At 37.6% G+C, this 18738-nt stretch overlaps 1 protein-coding gene across 7 annotated transcripts in view; it reads right to left on the reverse strand.

Moving 5' to 3' along the window:
- Positions 1–10294: 10294 nt before the first annotated feature.
- Positions 10295–18738, reverse strand: part of KLHL24 (kelch like family member 24) — a 43119-nt gene continuing 34675 nt past the window's right edge. For all 7 annotated transcript variants that reach the window (XM_019463301.2, XM_019463303.2, XM_019463302.2 and 4 more), the window contains one exon: positions 10295–15420. In XM_019463301.2, the coding sequence (XP_019318846.1) occupies positions 15220–15420 (201 nt within the window). In that variant the 3' untranslated portion in view covers positions 10295–15219. The remainder of the gene's footprint in view (positions 15421–18738) is intronic.

The raw sequence follows: 18738 nt of genomic DNA on the forward strand, positions 1-18738 counted from the left end.
TGCTTTTTAATATATTCACAGAAGTGTGCAGCCATCACCACCATCAGTTTTAAAATGTATCATACACCCGCTCAATGAGCTGCATGCCCATCAGCAGTCACTCTCTATTCCCACCCCCTGCCCTGCCCTGGCACCTCAACTCCAGGCCACCACCAATTTACCTCCGTCTCTGTATCCACTCTGGATGTTTCACAGGAATGGAATCGCACAATAGGTAGCCTCTGTGACTGGCTTCTTTCACTTAGCATAATGTTTTTATTTGTATATATTTTTTAAGATTTTATTTTTTAAGTAATCTCTACACCCAATGTGGGGCTTGAACTCACAATCCTGACATCAAGAGTCGCATGCTCTATTGACTGAGCCAGCCAGCCAGGTGCCCTAGATAAGAGTAATGTTTTATTATTTATTTAAAGGTCATTTTTTTTTTTTAATTTTTAGCTTTATTTTCTTTTATTTTTTGAGAGACAGAGAGAGACAGAGCACGAATGGGGGAGGGGCAGAGAGAGAGGGAGACATGGAATCCAAAGTGGGCTCCAGGCTCTGAGCTGTCAGCACAGAGCCCGATGCGGTGGCTGGAAATCATAGACTGCGAGATCATGACCTGAGCTAAAGTCAGACGTTTAACCAACTGAGCCACCCATGAGCCCCTTTAGGGTAATGTTTTAAAAATCATCCATGCTGTAGCACGAATAAGTGCTTCCCTTCTCTTTATTCCTGAGTAAAATCTCATTGTATGGATATACCACTTTTTATTTCTCCATTCTTGAGTTTATAGACACTTGAGTTGCTTCCGCCTTTTGGCTCTTATTAATAATGTTGTTATGAACATTGGATGTATCAGTTCTTGTGTGGACATATGTTTTCATTTCTCTGGTTCTATGCTTAGGAGTGGAATTGCGAGGTTATATGGTAACTCTGGGTTTAAAGTTTTGAGGAACTGCCACACTGTTTTCTAAAGGAGGTGCATTATTTTAAATACTCAGCAGCAGCCAGATGAGGATACCATTTTTTCCACATCCTTGCCAACATTTGTCATTATTTGACTTTTTTAAAAAATTCAACTTATTTAAACTAAAAAGAATCTGTCTTTTTGATTATAGTCATTCTAGTAAATATGAAGTACTATATCATAGTGGTTTTGATTTTCATTTCCCTAATAATGAATAATATAATATTGAGCATATTTTCATGTGCTTGTTGACCATTTGTTTATCTTCCTTGGAGAAGTATCTATTCAAATCTTTTGCCCATTTTTGAAATAACTTACTTTATTTTATTTTTAATTAATTAATTTTGAGATTGAGAGAGAGAGAGAGAGAGAGCGTGAGCGCACACACATGACAGGGGGAGGGGAAGAGAGGATCCCAAGCAGGCTCTGTGCTATCAGCATGAAGCCAGACACAGGGCTTGAACCCACAAACTGTGAGACTCGTTGGGCTTGAACTTCCCCACACTTTGTTTAAAATAAAGTCAGTCAGTTTTACAAGCAGAGTGTTGGGCTAGGGTGTTAGTCTCTGGTCTGCTTGATATGCCTTTTTTTTCACTGAAACTAACATACCATTGGGGGCTGGCTGGTTGAAGGGTGCCTTGACCTCTCGGTGACACTTACCTGGAAATTAGCCTAGTCAACAGGGATGTGGGGGATGAGGAATGCTGGTGACCTGCCCTTCCCAAGAAGATATCCTTGATTGGCAGCTGGGGTGAGCCCCACCTCTTGACCATACCCACTGGAAGTATAGCTTGTGTCTCATTGATTTGGGGGGGGGGGGGTGAGTTTGAGAATGAGTGGCTTAAGTGCTACAGAATCTATCTGTTCTTACTAAATTTTAGTAGATTTTCTTGAATAAATGTTTCATCACTTGCTATATACCCTTAGGACAATTTCCAGAGACTTTAAATGTTGTTGTTTTTCTTAATCATTTTCACCAATTATAGTTGTTTTGCTGGGGTGTGGGTCCACAAAACTCTTTACAATTCTGGGAGTAATTTATAACATTTTGATGAAAATGGGATCATTGCAGCTGTGGGGATAGGGATATTTGGGAGGGGGGGTAGGGATAGCAGTAGCAGAGTAAGTCAGGAATAGAAGATTGAGTGGCAATCAATTAGGACTTCCAGTTAGCATAACAAGTGAGAGACAGTAGCTGTGAACTAAACCTGGGGCCACTAAAGAATTTTGGAGGCTTTATAGCTTCTCTATTCCTTTGCTTTTCAACTTACCCTTTATGCTTCGCATAGTGATTGTCAGTCATACATAAACATTCATTACCTACTCTGTGCCAGGCACTTTGCCAAGTCCTAGGAAGAGTAAGGTTAATAAAGACAGACTTGGTCCTTGCCCTCAAGGAGAGAAGAATAAATCCCCTTGGAAAATCAGGAAAGGCTTTATAGAAGAGGCAGCATTTGAGCTGGAACTCAGATGCAAGGAAAGGGTTGCTGTAAACCTAAATTTAGACAGAAGCCCAAAACCTAATTATAAGGTCAGGGAAAGTCACTGTTATGTAGGATGTTAGGAAACCATTAGGAACATGATTTAACATATATTGATGAGATTTTTCAGCTCTAGGCAAATTCAAAATAGGTCCTTTGTCACTGGCACTCAACCTTCTTTTCTCTCTTCTCAATTTTCAATGACCTGGGGCTTTCCAACACTACCCACTAAGGCATCTTACCCCAGCTGATCCTTTCCGTTGGACTGGATTCTTGGCTAGATCCTTGGAACTCATCAAATAAGAAATGGTTCCTAATTTTAAAGAGTCCATAACCTGGGAAAGGGAGGTAAAGTGTCAAATAGAAAAGTACCATGACAGAGATATATGAAGGTGGTAATGGGGATACACAAGAGCTCATCTAACTCAGACTGAGGTGGGAGGAGGACGGTTATGGGAGTTCTCCTGAGGAAATTAAATCTAAAGTCTTTCAGAGAATGAGAGAGATAGCTGGAGGACAGGCATTCCAGGAGAAGAAAGCCAGTTCACAGAGATGGGTAAGCCCATGAAGCATTCCTCTCCGCTACCCCCTGTCCCCCAAGACTTGGGGAATTCCATATTGTATTTATTTTGGCAAGTAGCAATGCCTTCCTCTCCCTAAAGAATTCAGATGTTTCTCCCTGGCCCTTAGCAGCCAGCTAGGTGTACGAACTAGATCAATCAATTGATTGTTTCCACCAAGGATTTCAATCAAGGAGTAAGTGAGGTAAACATAAATCCGTTAGCAGTTGTGTTGGATGGGCAGGGATGTTCTATCCAGATTATTTCTGCTTAAAGATCACTGTTGTGTGTCCTGCTTCATGACTCTTTGGAGCTGCCTCAGTTTCTGCCTATTTTCCAAGTCTGATACTTGGTTCTCTCATTGATTGATTCTGTGAGCCTCTACTGCCTTCTGATAAATTCCTTATTCAGATAGAGTTGGTTTTAGTGATATGCCAACTTTGATCTTAGGCAAATCATTTGGGAGTCTCTTCCACACAAGAGACGATGAAGGCCTGAACTAAGACATTGGTATGGAGGATAGAAAGGTTGATGGATGGATAGATAGATTGAGATATCAAAGAGGTAGAGTTCCTGGCATAAGATAGGTACTCAATTGATATTTGAATGCATGATTGAATAGCAGAAAAAATTACTCCTAGATTTCTGGCTTTGAAATGCAGTCAATTTTGTTGCTATCTGTTGCAGAAGAGAGAATACGAGATAAATGAGTACTTTTGGAGAAAGAGATTCTAGAGTTTCACTGCTAGTAGTCCCATATTAAGGATTCGGGTAGAAATTTCTTTTTTTTTTTTTTTTTAAAGTGTTTGTTTATTTTTGAGAGAGAGAGAATGGGAGAGGGGCAGAGAGAGAGAGGGAGAGAGAGAATCCTAAGCACTGCACTGTTAGTGCAGAGCCTGATGTGGGCTCGATGTCACCAACTATAAGATCATGACCTGAGCCGAAATCAAGAGTCAGAAGTTTAATCCACCGAACCACCCAGGTGCCTCTCAAGTTGAAATTTCTTTAAAAAAAAATTTTTTTTTAACGTTTATTTATTTTTCAGACAGAGAGAGACAAAGCATGAACGGGGGAGGGTCAGGGAGAGGGAGATACAGAATCTGAAACAGGCTCCAGGCTCTGAGCTGTCAGCACAGAGCCTGACACGGGGCTCGAACTCACCGACCGTGAGATCATGACCTGAGCCGAAGTCAGCCGCTTAACCGACTGAGCCACCCAGGCGCCCCTCAAGTTGAAATTTCTAAAAGACATTTGGATACAAGTAGGGGCACCTGGTTGGGGCAGTTGGTAGGGCACACAACTCTTGATCTTGTGGGGGTAAGTTCAAACCCCATGTTAGGTGAAGAGCTTATCTAAAGTATATATATTAAATTTTTAAAAAAGGCATTTGGATACAAGTATATTGACTGAATATTTAGATTTAGAAGTCATTAAATACAGTCATTACTAGAGCCATAGAATTTACATTTATAAAATTATCCAGGATAATTATCTGCAAGGTAAGAAGAAATCCTGCTGATTGGGGATTTAGGGCAGAGGTGGAGGAAGAGAACATGAAGAAGAAGTAAAAGGGAAAGTATGACTACAGCCAAGATAGAAAAAATGTAATTAAGAACATCAAATTTATAGGAGTTAAATAAAATAGAGACTTGTGGATTTAGCAACAAAATGTAATTAGAACTCTTAGCAAGTGTGATTTCTGTAGTGATATGAGCCAGACTGCAGTAAGAAATGAGGCAAAGGAGAGATTTAAATTTTTCATTTTTATATTTTTTAGTAATCTCTATGCCCAACGTGGGGCTTGAACTCACACCCCAAGATCAAAAGTTGCATTTTCCACCAACTGAACCAGCCAGGCTCCCTGAAAGGAGAGATTTTTTAAAAAGAAGGTGTAGTTAGAATGGAATTGAGAGCTGCAGAAAGGATTTTAAATGTTTATTTATTTTTGAGACAGAGAGAGAGAGAGTGTAAGCAGGGGAGAGGCAGAAAGAGAGGGAGACAGAGAATCCAAAGCAGACTCCACGCTGTTAGCACAGAACCTGATGTGGGGTGTGAACTCAGGAGTAGAGAATTCATGACCTGAGCCAAAACCAAGAGTCAGAAACTTGACCAAATGAACCACCCAGGAGCCCTGCAGAAAGGATTTTAAAAACGAGAGAGGCTACAGTATTTTTAAATGCTATGGGAAAGTACTCAGTGAAAGAAGTTGAAAATCAGAGAGGGAGGTAGAGGGAAGTCCCTAAAATGCTGGACAAGGGGGATTCAGGGTTTAGATGAAGGACAGATACCTAAATCATGAAGGAGAGAGGATGGGAAATAAGTCTGGGAGGGCAAGATGTGGAGAGAGATTCTACTTCATGTCTTTCAGTCTTTGAAGGAAAGAGCAAGATCAGTTGCTGAGAACACAAGTGAAGACAGTACAGTACTCCAGGAGAGTGGGGAATGAGCTGTTGTAAAGGAACAAAGAGAGCATAGGAGCACTGGTTTGCCAAGAGTATCCTGCTCAGTTGAGGTTGGCAATCACATTTCAGAGGTATTAGTTTGTAGCGAATTGATTTTCTCTATTAGTACTCAGCAGCTTGGGAGTAGGAGCAGAGAAGGCCAATAACTGGGTTGATTTAAAGTGGGATGGGAGATCAAAAGGGTGAGCAGATTTTGAATGCTGGTGAGAGTGGTTGGAACAACATTACAACTGTGGAATAGGCTGGGCAGGGAGAGTGGGCAACCCAGGGGCTGCATGAAGAAATGTTGGAAGATGGCGATCTGGAAAAGGTCACAGGGAAAGTCACAGAATGAGAGAGGAAGGAAGGGAAGGCGTGGCAAAAGACAGAAAAGCTTTAGAGGTTAAGGTTTCATAGGAAGAATAATTCTGGTGATGGAACAATCTAAGGCAAGGCTTTGTGAGTTACTGGACTGAGTGGGGGTGAAGATCTATTGACTAGAGGTCGAAATATTGTGAGGTGAGAGCAAAGGGACAGGTTCTAAATGCTGAAATGACCCAGGATAATGGCAGAAATCAAAACGAAAGAGCAAGACTGTAAGTCAGATGCCAAATTTGCTATAAATAACATGTTGAATGGTAGGTATGTGGAAGCTACAAGTTAAGTGGAAAATGCAACAGATTAGGGGGTTAGGGAGCACCGGGTTGGCTCAGTTGGTGGAGCATGAGACCCTTGATCTCAGGGTTGTGAGTTCAAGCCCCATGTTGAGTGTGGAGACTACTTTCAAAATAAAACAAAACAAAAACTAGGACATTAGTGTAATGCTATTTCCCTGTCTCAACGAGCAGCCCTTCCCTGATTGCTATGCATTTTCTCACTTGACAGAAAGCTTCTGGAGGACAGGGACTATCTTATTTGATGTATTAGTCCCTCAGCACCTTTCCCAGTGCTTGGCACAATTGGAAAGAAGAGACCGTAAAATCTCTTTACCCTGGAAAATGATGATTCTTTATTCCCATTTACACAGTTCTCAGTAAGTGGAATGTCTGTAACTACCTCTATCACGCTATACAGAATTGATCTGTTCACATGTCTGCCGACCCTGTCAGTCTCTAAACCTTAAGAACAGGGACTGTCGGGGAGCCTCAGTGGCTCAGCTGGTTAAGCATCTGACTTTGGCTCAGATCATGATCTCATGGTTCATGAGTTCGAACTCTTCATTGGCCTCCATACTGACCGTGTGGAGCCTGCTTGGGATTCTCTCTCTCTTTCAATCCCTCTCTGCCCCTCCCCCCACTAGCTCTCTCTCTCTCTCTCTCTCTTTCTCTGTCTCTCAAAAATAAATAAACTTAAAAAAAAAAAAAGAAGAACAGGCACTGCCACATTCATTAATGCAATCCCAGCAAGGAACATTCTGCCTAATCTACATCAAGGATTCCAATGTTTGTCAAATAAATAAATGAATAAATGAATGAGTGAAATCTCAAAGCTATTAATTACTAGCATCCCTGATTAAGCACCATTGCCAAGTACTGTGCTGAATGTTTTACATTCTAATTTATTCCTCAAACCAAGCCTAAGTGGGAAGGGGGGAAACCAAAGTTCAGAAAAGTTAAATACCTTACCCAAAGACATACATGTAGTAAATGTTAAAGCTGGCATTTAAACACGGTTGGTTTTAAAATTTATTTTCATGTTATGTTGCCACTAAGCCTAGTCTAAGTGTACCAACTAGCACTTTTCAGAAAACCAGGCTTAGTGAATGGCTCCACGGTACTAACTTTATCATTAGAGCAATTATTCCCAAGGCACTTTTTTTTTTTTTAATGTTTATTTATTTTTGAGACAGAGAGAGACAGAGCATGAATGGGGGAGGGGCAGAGAGAGAGGGAGACACAGAATCGGAAGCAGGCTCCAGGCTCTGAGCTGTCAGCACAGAGCCCGACGCAGGGCTCGAACTCACAGACCTCGAGATCGTGACCTGAGCTGAAGTCGGACGCTTAACCGACTGAGCCACCCAGGCACTCCATTAAGGCACTTTTTTCTATATATGCTAGTCCTGTGTCCTTTGAGAAGATAAGATCAAATAGGCACAGATTTTAACAAAAACATGCAAGGGAAGAAATGTCCTGTGAGAGAAAACATGGAGAGTCATTAGGTCCTAAAAGCAAGTGAGGGAAAGGGGGAAAGAAGGTTGGATAGAAACATCCTGCATTACCATGCAGTGTAATGAAGGCTGGACAAATTAGAAGGGGAGTCGTGGAGGCAAAATCCACCATTAGGAGAGATCTTTTAGGAACACATGTGCCTTAGTAGCCCTGCCACAAGACATTGGCTGGGCACAGCTGGTGGGACGTGTGGCCTCAGCACAAATGCAAGATGGATTTCAAAGCCAGCAGCTGTGGCATCATTAGGTCAGTTATGCTCCCTGTGGTTGGAGGTAGGTCAGACCCATTTCCATTGGCTGCCATGCCATGCTCGCAAGCTTCTTGGAAGGTGGCTTTCTGTTTTGTTTTACCTCCTCTGCACATGTGTGGACACTGAATTCATATAAAGCCCTACCATCTTTGGCGTCATCCACCAAATCCGAGTAGAAAGGGGTAGGTGTGCATACTAATAAATAGGATCTTTTAAAATCCTCTTTTCTTCTTCTTCCATTTTACTCACTAAAACATAACTCCCTTCTGTGCTGAGCATAAGTGATTTGTGAGTCTTAATTTATAAAGGTGACTGGGTGACAATACAGAGAGGTTAATACTATTGAAATAAAAGTTGAATGTTAGTCACAGTTCCTCTAGAAACAAGAAGCACAGTATGTCACTCAGGGCCACAGGGGAAGAAGCACCAGTGTCAGGAGGCAGAAAGAAATAAGGGGAGAGCATAGTCTAAAGCCTTTCCTGGCTTTTCCGTGAGAAAGTCAAGTCAAGGCAGGGCAGGGTATACAGTTTAGGATTGGCTAGTTTGAATAATTACAGCAAGCTTTGGGACAGAGGAGCTGTTCTCAGTGTCTGGTACCTGGCCCTAGGGTGACTCAGGGCAGGGGAAATATTGGCTTGGTGTGTGAGTTAAAGAGTTAGTTGTGGGCATGGATGATATATGAAAGGTAGGCTCACCGACAAGTTGGTTACTGTTTCCAGGAATTAGCTAGTTCTAGGAAGAACAGTCTCTCCCTAGCCAGCAACGTCCCCCAGAGATGTCAAAAAATTATAAAATAAAACAAAATAAAAAATAAATTAAAAAGATCCCAACAAAATTAAGAGGAAAACCATGCCTTTTGATATTCTAAATCTCCATTAATAGTGAATAGCAGAGAAGAAGGCAGGTTTAAATCATTTTTCCCCATTCCATTGTGAGTGCAGGTGATTTTTTAAGTAATCTCTACATTCAAAGTGGGGCTTAAATTCATGACCCTGATATTAAGAGTCATACGCTCTACGAACTGAGCTAGCCAGGTGCTCCAAGAGTGCAGGTGAATTTTTTAAAGAGAAAATTGAAAGTACAAGGGGCTTCTATTCTTTACCCATTGTCCGTGATTTTCCAATTATAAGCTAACAAACACTTTTAATTTTCTCACCCCCTTCTCTGCTTTTCATATTGCATTTTTGTCCTGAAATAGCTGCATGGAAAAGGAACCAACATTTATGTTCTTTTCTTCTGTGCCAGAACTGTTCACCCTTGGACACACATCCCAGTAGCTCATCTCCTCACAATAAGCCCGTGAGGTGAGTAGCATGACCTTTCCTAAACATGGGAAAGTATGGTTCAGAGATTAAATAGCTTTATGGTATAGAGCACTGGTTGGAATTAGGTCTGATGAAGCCCATGCACTTTCCAGGTGTGGATACAAAGGAATTGGGTCAAAGAAAACAGCTTTAACATTTATTATTTAAGTAGCACTCTAACTTGCCATTTTCTTTTGATGGCACAATTTAAAAACTAAGCATAAAAAGCTAAGCCTTGCATATACTTCTGTAACATATATCTTTTCAAAATTTTACCTTGTTAATGTAAAATCAGACATTGCATCTCCAGTAAATAATATGCCCTCTCCCTGACACCTGAAAGAAAATTTCTTAAGTCCTTTACTCTTCATATTACTACAGGGGTACTTCTGAGAGCCTACTCAAAAAACACTATAGAGTGTACATGTTATAAATAACTTTTCTGGTAATTAAAAATTTTTTTGGATAGGTGACTTCCATGTAGTTCAGACTAAAACATCGATTATATGCCTATTTATACATTACGTATGATTAGGAGTATGCGGTGGCATTTCCTTTTTACTTGTTCGTTAGCCACCATTTCCTTTCCTCATATACACCAATGTTTTTAGTTTACCTTTCTAGTTACCTTATGGACATACCAGTAAACACTCACATATATTAATATGAAATTTCCTCCATTCCTTCTTTTTTTGCACAAGCATTTGGATGTACTTAAAATAAAACAATGGGGCACCTGGATGGCTTTGGTCGGTTAAATGTCCATCTCTTGATTTTGGCTCAGGTCACGATCTCACAGTTCATTAGGTCAAGCACCGAGATGAGCTCTGTCCTGATAGGGTGGAGCCTGCTTGGGATTTTCTCTCTTCCTCTCTCTCTCTGCCCCCTCCCCACTTGTGTTCTCACGTGAGCATGTGCACAGGCTGTCTCTCTCAAAATAAATATTGATGGGCATTGAGGAGGACACCTGTTGGGGTGAGCACTGGGTGTTGTATGGAAACCAATTTGACAATAAATTTCATATTAAAATAAATAAATAAAAGAACATATAAATAAATAAATAAATAAATATTTAAAAATAAAACAAAACAACAATTTTTTGGTAAACAAAATTTAATACAACTGTATAGTCAAATAATAATGGTTAAAAGACATTTTATTAGATACAACTTTTAAAAAATTAAAGAAACTATGCACAAAGTATATTTAAACAAGACATACACGAATTAATGTGCTACAACTGAATTGAGAACAAAGAAGTACAAAGCATTTTTGTTTTCACTGTGGAGATTCTGGAGCCTCTCACTAAAAGTGAATGACATTTGGCTGCCATAGGTCTGTACAAGTTGGAAAGCATATTATGCTTTTTTTCAACTCTGTAATTGTGTTGTCTTAGCTCCAGAAATTCTCAAAGATTTAAATAAAGAAACTATGGGGAGGGATGATGGGGAAAGGAAGAATAAGAACTTTTCCAAGAGAGATAAAAGAAAAAGCCTGTAGGAGGAAAAAAAAAAAGTACATAAGAATGGAACAAAAATAAGTGTGTTTACATTTTTGACATTAGATGTAGATATCGTAAATGACATTTTACAAAGTTTTAATCAGTGTTAGATGTTTGTCTGAATATCTTAGAAAGCACCTTGGTAACAAAAACAAACAATACTCCCAAATATAATAAAACTCCAAACACTCAACATTTCTTAACATTCTCATTCTGCCAAGCAACCACATGGTGCTCATTAAAAAATTTAAGAAGAAGGGAAGTTTATTTACTCTGTAGGAAACAGATATGAAACTCACTGAAGGTAAGCTTTGTTTAGAATGAAAAAAAAAAACCAAAAAACAAACAACCAAAACTGAAATATCACTAGAGAACTTAAGGCACATAAACAAATTCAGATGCAGTTATTTTGAAAACATTAAAACAAATTCTTTTCTTTGGAACAATATATAAAATAAGTTATGACTACTGCTGTTTTTAAAAAAATTATTTATGATGATCTTTAGCACTAAGTAAATTTAATATCTAAGGCCATCACACAAATGTAAAACATTCATAAAAACATTTAAAAATGTCTGAAGTATGTTGAAAATGTCTCTGGAATCACCAATTCACACTCTGGCTCAATGGTTTCTGGTGTCTAGCATTAGATGTGACAATAAGTATAGCTCCCTATACTTTTAAAAGGCCTAACCTTTTAAAAGGCCACCAAATTGCCCTCCTTCTGGTTACTTGATACGGTGAATTTATTTATTTAACTACAAAGAATGATGGGGTGAGGTGATGTAAACCTGCCTTTCAAAATAATGCACAAGAAATTCTAATAAGGCCAAAATCATGTTGAGGTTAACTGGTGTCTTGAGTTTAGTAAAATAAAGGCTTCCACAGGAAGCCTTTAAGAGACATTATCTTAACACTTGGCACCACATAAATAGTTATCTCTTCTCTTTGAAAATACAGTCTGGAGATGTCTTTTCCACATACAAATCTCAAGACACAAAAGGCACACACAACTATTTAACCCCTCTCTTTTCATGTATGGGTTCTCACAGCAATTCTTTAAAAAAAAAAAAAAAAATCTATTTGCCATATCCAGACAACAGGGAAAAGAAACACACACACCTGGTTTGCATATTGACAAAAGTAGTATAATTGAACCTTTGTCTTTCCTGAGTTTCAAAAGGGTGTATGACAGTAGAGATACATAAACAATTCATATTCACTAAGAGAAAAATGTATCAGTCCACAAAACATTTTCATCTTTCTAAATATAAAAGAATGAATGTTCAACCACCGCCTGTGTGAAGCCCCTTAACCAAATTAAATTTACTCTAGAATCATGAACTGAAGGTTATTTAGTTATGGCATTTTAAACACACCAAATAGGCAAAAATGACAAGTTAATACCCTCCCTGAGTATTTACATCATTTTTTTCCTTAACACCTGGTTTAAATGGAGTAAATATCTATATTTCAGTCATCTAGGGGGAAAAAAAGGTTACTGAAAATTCAATAAGCTACTATTTCATACCTGTGCAGTAGTCAGTGGGAAGATTAAAGTAGAAAAAGAAGGTCTTCTGTTGTAAAAATTAGACCACTTTATAGCTCACTCATACATAGGAAAACACATGTTCATGAACAAAAAACAACTATACTTTCCTGTTGATCCACAAACATACACTTGAATTCCTTTTCCCACTGAGGTATCACAGCTGGGTTTAGCAAACTCGTCTCTACCTCCAATTTGTTTTCTGATCTTGTGAAACTTTATGTATTATACAGATTCTGACTGTATGCGATTTATTACACTAACACTCATCATGTACTTTCAAACTCTTTTAAGTAATATCTACACCCAATGTGGGGCTTGAACTCACAACCCCAAGATCAAGAGTTGCATGCTCTACTGACTGAGCCAGCCAGGTGCTCCTCATCGTGTACTTTCAAATGTAAAAAAGAATGATAGAAATGCCCAAATAAAAAAAAAATCTTCTGGAATTGAATTTAATAAGGTCAACCAATTTTTACTTTATGTGCTTCCTTCTGATCATCACAAACTGATCAATTTCTTGGTGTTTGTATATATGTGTGTACATAACCGTACTATCTATCTATATACACATGTATATACATACATACTAACCCAAAGCTTATGTGAACATCTCCTATCAAAAGAAAGCCTGTCAACTATGTGATGACACTATGAATATAATCTGTCACAATTTGGTTTATGAATCCCTTTTGATATTTTGATATACTAATTATACCCTAAAATTCTTTTTTATCAATGCTAACACCATTATTTATCAATAATCACTAAAGAAAGATAAATAGTTAAAGGATATTGAAATATCAGTTGGGTAATTTCAAAAATTGTTAATTTCATAGGATCCAAGCTAAGTTCTTGGTGGCCTACTTAGTTTTAAATCATGTAGAAAAATTAAATGATATTGGTATGAAGTCTATGTTTAGACAAAATTGTTTTCTAGAATTTCATTTCAAATTTAGTACAATAAACACATGGATATTAAAAATAAATGTAAGATGAAATACAAGTAAATAGTTAACACTTTTACAATAGACAAAAGTACTATGGATACAAGTTATCTTGAGAAGATTTTTTTTTTGTGTGTGAAGTGTCTGTATTATGGGCACAACCTTACAAATACACATGAAAATAACAAGTATCATTTGTATAATCCTTAGCATTTACAAAACACTTTTCTCATACATTATCTCATCTACTGCAAAGAATTTCTGAACTAAATAATTTCCATTATCTACAAAAGGTATATTGCAGAAGTAGATGTTTATTCTAAAATTCAAACAAGTGTCCCAATTATATGTACAATTGTCTTTCAACTAAAATGATAGAAAATTGTTTTCTGAATTGCTCTGATAATTATCTCAAAAAGGTACATATCATTTCAAATTATAATTTGAAAAATTAAAATTTCCTAAACATTTGTAAGATCTTTAGAGCTTTTCTCAGAATTCAGATTCCAGCTAAGCATTGAAGTTGATGCCGTATGATTAGAAATCTCTGTATCATTCTAAGATGAGAAAACAAAAGTGGTTTATCAATGTTAGGTTTTTGATTACTAACTTGGTTTTCATAGAAATCTGGTGACACTATAGTCACATATTTGCATCATCTCTCCTGTGACAGGAGTATATAATTATGATGTGAGACGACAATAGTGCCTGGGAAGTTGAAATCCAGCAGGCTACCTGAAACATCCCTGGAACGTCCCTCAAATGTTGTAAATTATATCTGTTTATCCAGGAATAACACTAATCACTTTGCTACAGTTCCTGCCATTCCATTTGCCTTAGAAAAAAATTTTACATTCCTTTCTGAAAACTAGTAAGCTTATAAACTGGAGTTGAAAAATCTAGACAAAGGTAACTTGTTTGTTGTATAGAAGCTTGAGAATGTTGACCAGTATTTTCCACAATGGGTACCAAATGAAAGATTTATCTTAAACTGCAAATAATGCTGCTAGTTTTTTGGATAGCTAATTTTAAAAGAAAAATGGACCCACTGATAGGTGGTCCCTGCTTTATCCTTCAAAGGCAACTTAACAGTGGAGACTCCAAGATTTTTACCTGTTCACAGGAAAGGAGGATAACCAGGGAAGAGGACCTCACCCAAAGCACCATACTAATGAAGTCAAACCCTACTGGGCTAGGGAGAAAATTTGTCCCCATTTTCTACAAAATAATCTTGCAATGTGGATTTCAACTCTTTTGCCGGGTTCAAGAAAAGCTGCTTCCTTAGAGGATTTGGAGATGATACATAAATACTTTGAGAGCCACAGTGGTCATTTTCCCCTTCAATGGTCTTATATAATTTTTTTCTTAGGAATAAACCTATAATTTTAATCCCCATTTTAGGGGCATTTGCATTTCTATCTCCTACCCAATGTTCTTCCAAAAATATGTTTAATACAAGACAACAATTCTAAGAAGTAAGTCATGATAATTCAGTACTTTATGATACTCAAATTGTTACTACATTTTTATCAATTACTGAAAAAACTTTCAATAAAATTAATCAGGTTGGATATATCTTTAGTGAAAAAGATTTTTGAAACTGATTTCCCCTCTTAGAATGCATTCTAAGCATTCTAAGCATTATGTGATCCAACCTAAACGAAGCCTAAGTCATGCAGTTTTCTATACATAATATGACAAAGAATATATAGGCTTGCAGATAAACATACATAAATGAAGAAACCATTCACAAATTCCTAAAAGTTATTCAGGCAGACATTATTTCTGACTCCACATAAGTTTCTTACAAATACTTAACAAAGGTACACTCTCAAAACCCAAGCAATAACCACTATTACTTTCAAAAACAACAAAATTTTTTCCCCAATTACAGGAAAGGCTTTATTACAGTTTGAAAGGTTATTTTGGGGGGAAAGGCACCACAATTATTATCTTTACTTTTTTTGCGTACATGGCACAAAGGAGATATGTCAAGTTTCCACTCTGGAGTTTTTCAAACCTCTCATCTTGGATTGGTGTGGCTTCTTGGGTGAGGTATCCCGGCTTTAGAGCTTAAAGCATTTTTCATTGTATCTATGAATAGTCACACAGCCATGATAGGACACTGGCCTGGGCATTGCAGCTACCCCTGTGATGATACTTGTTGCAGGATCATAACAGAGAATAGTGTCTGTGGCTTCTCCATTTTCCCGTCTTCCACCCAGGATATATATTTTACCATTACACACAGACATACCACAGTTTTCCTGTTCAACCAAATAAAAAAAAAAAAAAAAAATTAATTCTTGAAGGTAAGGGATTTAGTAGCAAACTGAAAAATAAGACCTGCTTTAACAGACCAAAAAAAAAGGACACATCAAATAAGCTCCCTTTTGCCCAACTCCTGCTCTATGTATGAGTGCCAGATAATTTTGCATGAATGAAATGTTAAGATATGTTATTGGTTGGGGCCAAGATGTGGGAGGTGGAGTGGGGGCTAAGTGGACAGAGAGAAGGGTTTTAACTTAACAGTAGTTGAACAAAAATAGTTTTGAAGAACATGGCTTGCTTCTCCTATTACAGGAAGCTCTCTTATTGTAGAAAGTGGCTATTACATGACCAAGGAGTAGGAACATTACTCCTCATATAGGATTACCCCCAAGTTGAATGAATGAATGAGAGAAAGAGTTATAAACAAATTAACAAAGCACTGTTATTAGGACTTTGGCTGGCACATAGAAATTTCCTAAATAATATTTTAACCTTGCACATAATGGGATTCTTAGCTAAATTTTACTCTTTTCTGTCAATAACATAATTACTCTAAAAAACAAATATCATTGACCTAAAAAAAATTCCACAATTTTTCAAAGGATGTTCTTGACAAGAGTTAAAAAGCAAAATATGTTTAAAATAGCAACTTGTAGCTTTTAGGAATCATGCAGTCAAGAGGCACGGAAATAGTAAAGAACAGAAAGAGAAAAAGGTTGCATTAGGTCCCTTAGGTCTGCAAAACAAAGAGCTCATTTTTTTTTTTTTTTTAGCTTTTTTGCTACTTAATATTCTAAGCATTTAAAAAACTAGTCTGACTCAAATAACTGTCTAACATGAAATTACAGCTGATTTTTCCTTTTTCACTGATTAGCGTCAAAAGGGTAGGCAAACAGATGGTTCAAAAATTACCTATTAATAATGTTTACAAATATACACTTAGAAGTACTGGTAGTAAGAATGGACTGAGGAGAAAAAATAATACCAGAAATATCATTATTTTTTGCTTCAAGAGATTTGATATAGAACACCTGATTTGGACTTCAATGATTTGTCTTTGTCATAATAGATTTAATACACTTCTTATCTAAATGTTTCTTCTTTGAAATTTCCGAAGTCAGATTATTCATTAATTAGAAAAAATGTGCCATGTTTGTCCCATTGTTTTTTCATAGTTTTATCTCAATCATGTAGTTAAAAACATATTCATTGTATGTCCTGCATTATACTAGATGTTGGCAATTATCTTCCTAAGTTGTTATCATTTTATATGATATAGCTAAGTTCTGAATGAACAGTTCTTGGTGAAAATGCATTATACTTTAAAATATTCACTTAATAAGCCAGTAAATATTAGCTTTGATTAAAACATTTACAAATTAGGGCATCTACTTGGCTCAGTTGGTAGAGCATGTGACTCTTGATCTCAGGATCATGAATTCAAGTCCCACATTGGGGGTAGAGTTTACTTAAAAAAAAAAAAAAATTTAGGGGCACGTGAGTGGCTCAGTCGGTTAAGTGTCTGACTTTGGCTCAGGTCACGATCTCGTGGTTGTAGGTTTGAGCCCCATGTCAGGCTCTGTGCTGACAGCTCGCAGCCTGGAGCCTGTTTTGGATTCTGTGTCTCCCTCTCCCTCTCTGCCCACCCCCCCCCCCCCAAATAAATAAACATAAAAAAAGTTTTAAAAAAATTTTAGAAATAAGTGTAAACACTTGTCACACAGGTGAATATGACCATAATATGGGTTCTTATATGGTAAGGCACACTTTTACTTCTGCAGAACTGGAGACTGTCCTTTCCAGTAGAGGCCACTGAGCTAGAGAAATGTGATTCATTTTACTTAAATGTGATACAAGAATGATAGAAGATTATATTACCTCTGTACCATGAAGCTTAAGATACTATTATGTCCCTTTCATCAGTTGAGGCAATGTTATTTTGAATACATTACTAATTAGAGACTATACCTCAATGTCAACAACTTAAGAAAAATGGTGTTATACTCAATCCCTATTCATTATATTTATAGTCTATATCTGTTAGGGATATTACATTTAAGACTCTTAAAATTAGGTCCTTTGTTACTTCACTGTCTCATTTTTTACTTATTCAGTAAATATTTACTGAGCACCAATTAATACAAGATACATTGGGAAAGAGAAAAAACAGTATTCTTAAGAAGATGGAATTCCGGTACAGAAATAAACATTGATACTCATAACAGAATATATGACTGCCATAATAGAGGTATAAGTGCAGTGACAGATCAGATCAGATTAATTCTGAACAGGGAAACTTCAGTTTGTTGTAACATGAAGTGGTCCTTGAAAGAAGAGTAGTGTTACAAGTAGAGAAGGTGGAGGGGCGCCTGGGTGGCTCAGTTAGTTGAGCGTCCGACTTCAGCTCGGGTCATGATCTCACAGTCTGTGAGTTTGAGCCCCGCGTCGGGCTCTGTGCTGACAGCTCAGAGCCTGGGGCCTGTTTCAGATTCTGTGTCTCCCTGTCTCTCTGACCCTCCCCCGTTCATGCTCTGTCTCTCTCTGTCTCAAAAATAAATAAACGTTAAAAAATTAAAAAAAAAAAAACAAAAACAAAAAAAAAACAAGTAGAGAAGGTAGAAAAGGCATTAGAGCCTAAGAGGATAGCATGAACCAAGGCAAGAACATGTATGGTCTATATTGCAAATGCAAGTTAACAGATACTTAATGTAATTGGGATAAAGTTGCAGAAAGTGAAGCTAAAAAGGCAAGCAGGGCTCAGACAACAGAAGGTCTAGAATGAAGTGGGAAAACTTTTGGATTTTAGTCAGTATGTTTCCAATCAGAGGAGGAATATAATAGGATTCGTTGGGAAATAATGGGTGGCAAAATGGGTTAGAGAAGACATTAAACGCTAATTAGAATATTACTGTTTTTGTTGAGGGAAGAACTAATAAGAACTTGAACAAAAGCAGGAACCACAGGAATGGAAAAGAATAGGAAAAACTCTGGGGACACAGAACCGATATGTTGGATTGATTCAATTTAGGAGAAAGTGGAGGAAAATCTAAGAGATAAGTCTCGGTGTGAAACAGTAGAAAAATATATATTAGTCTCTGCCTCCAGTTCCTGTCACAGAGCTCCTAAATCCCTTGGAATTTCCTGAGTGATAGGAATGTCTTTTGTTTTAATGAGGTGACTATTGGCTGGTTCCTGGATGGGGACTGGTCACCAAAAAGATCATGCCATAATTACAATCTTGAAACTTTCATCCCCACTCCCTGTTCTCTGGAGAGGGGACAGGGGCTAGAAATTAAATTAATAATTATATAATG

The sequence above is a fragment of the Panthera pardus genome, unplaced genomic scaffold (assembly GCF_024362965.1).
Source record: "Panthera pardus isolate Hobbes unplaced genomic scaffold, ASM2436296v1 HiC_scaffold_16, whole genome shotgun sequence".
NCBI lineage: Eukaryota > Metazoa > Chordata > Mammalia > Carnivora > Felidae > Panthera > Panthera pardus.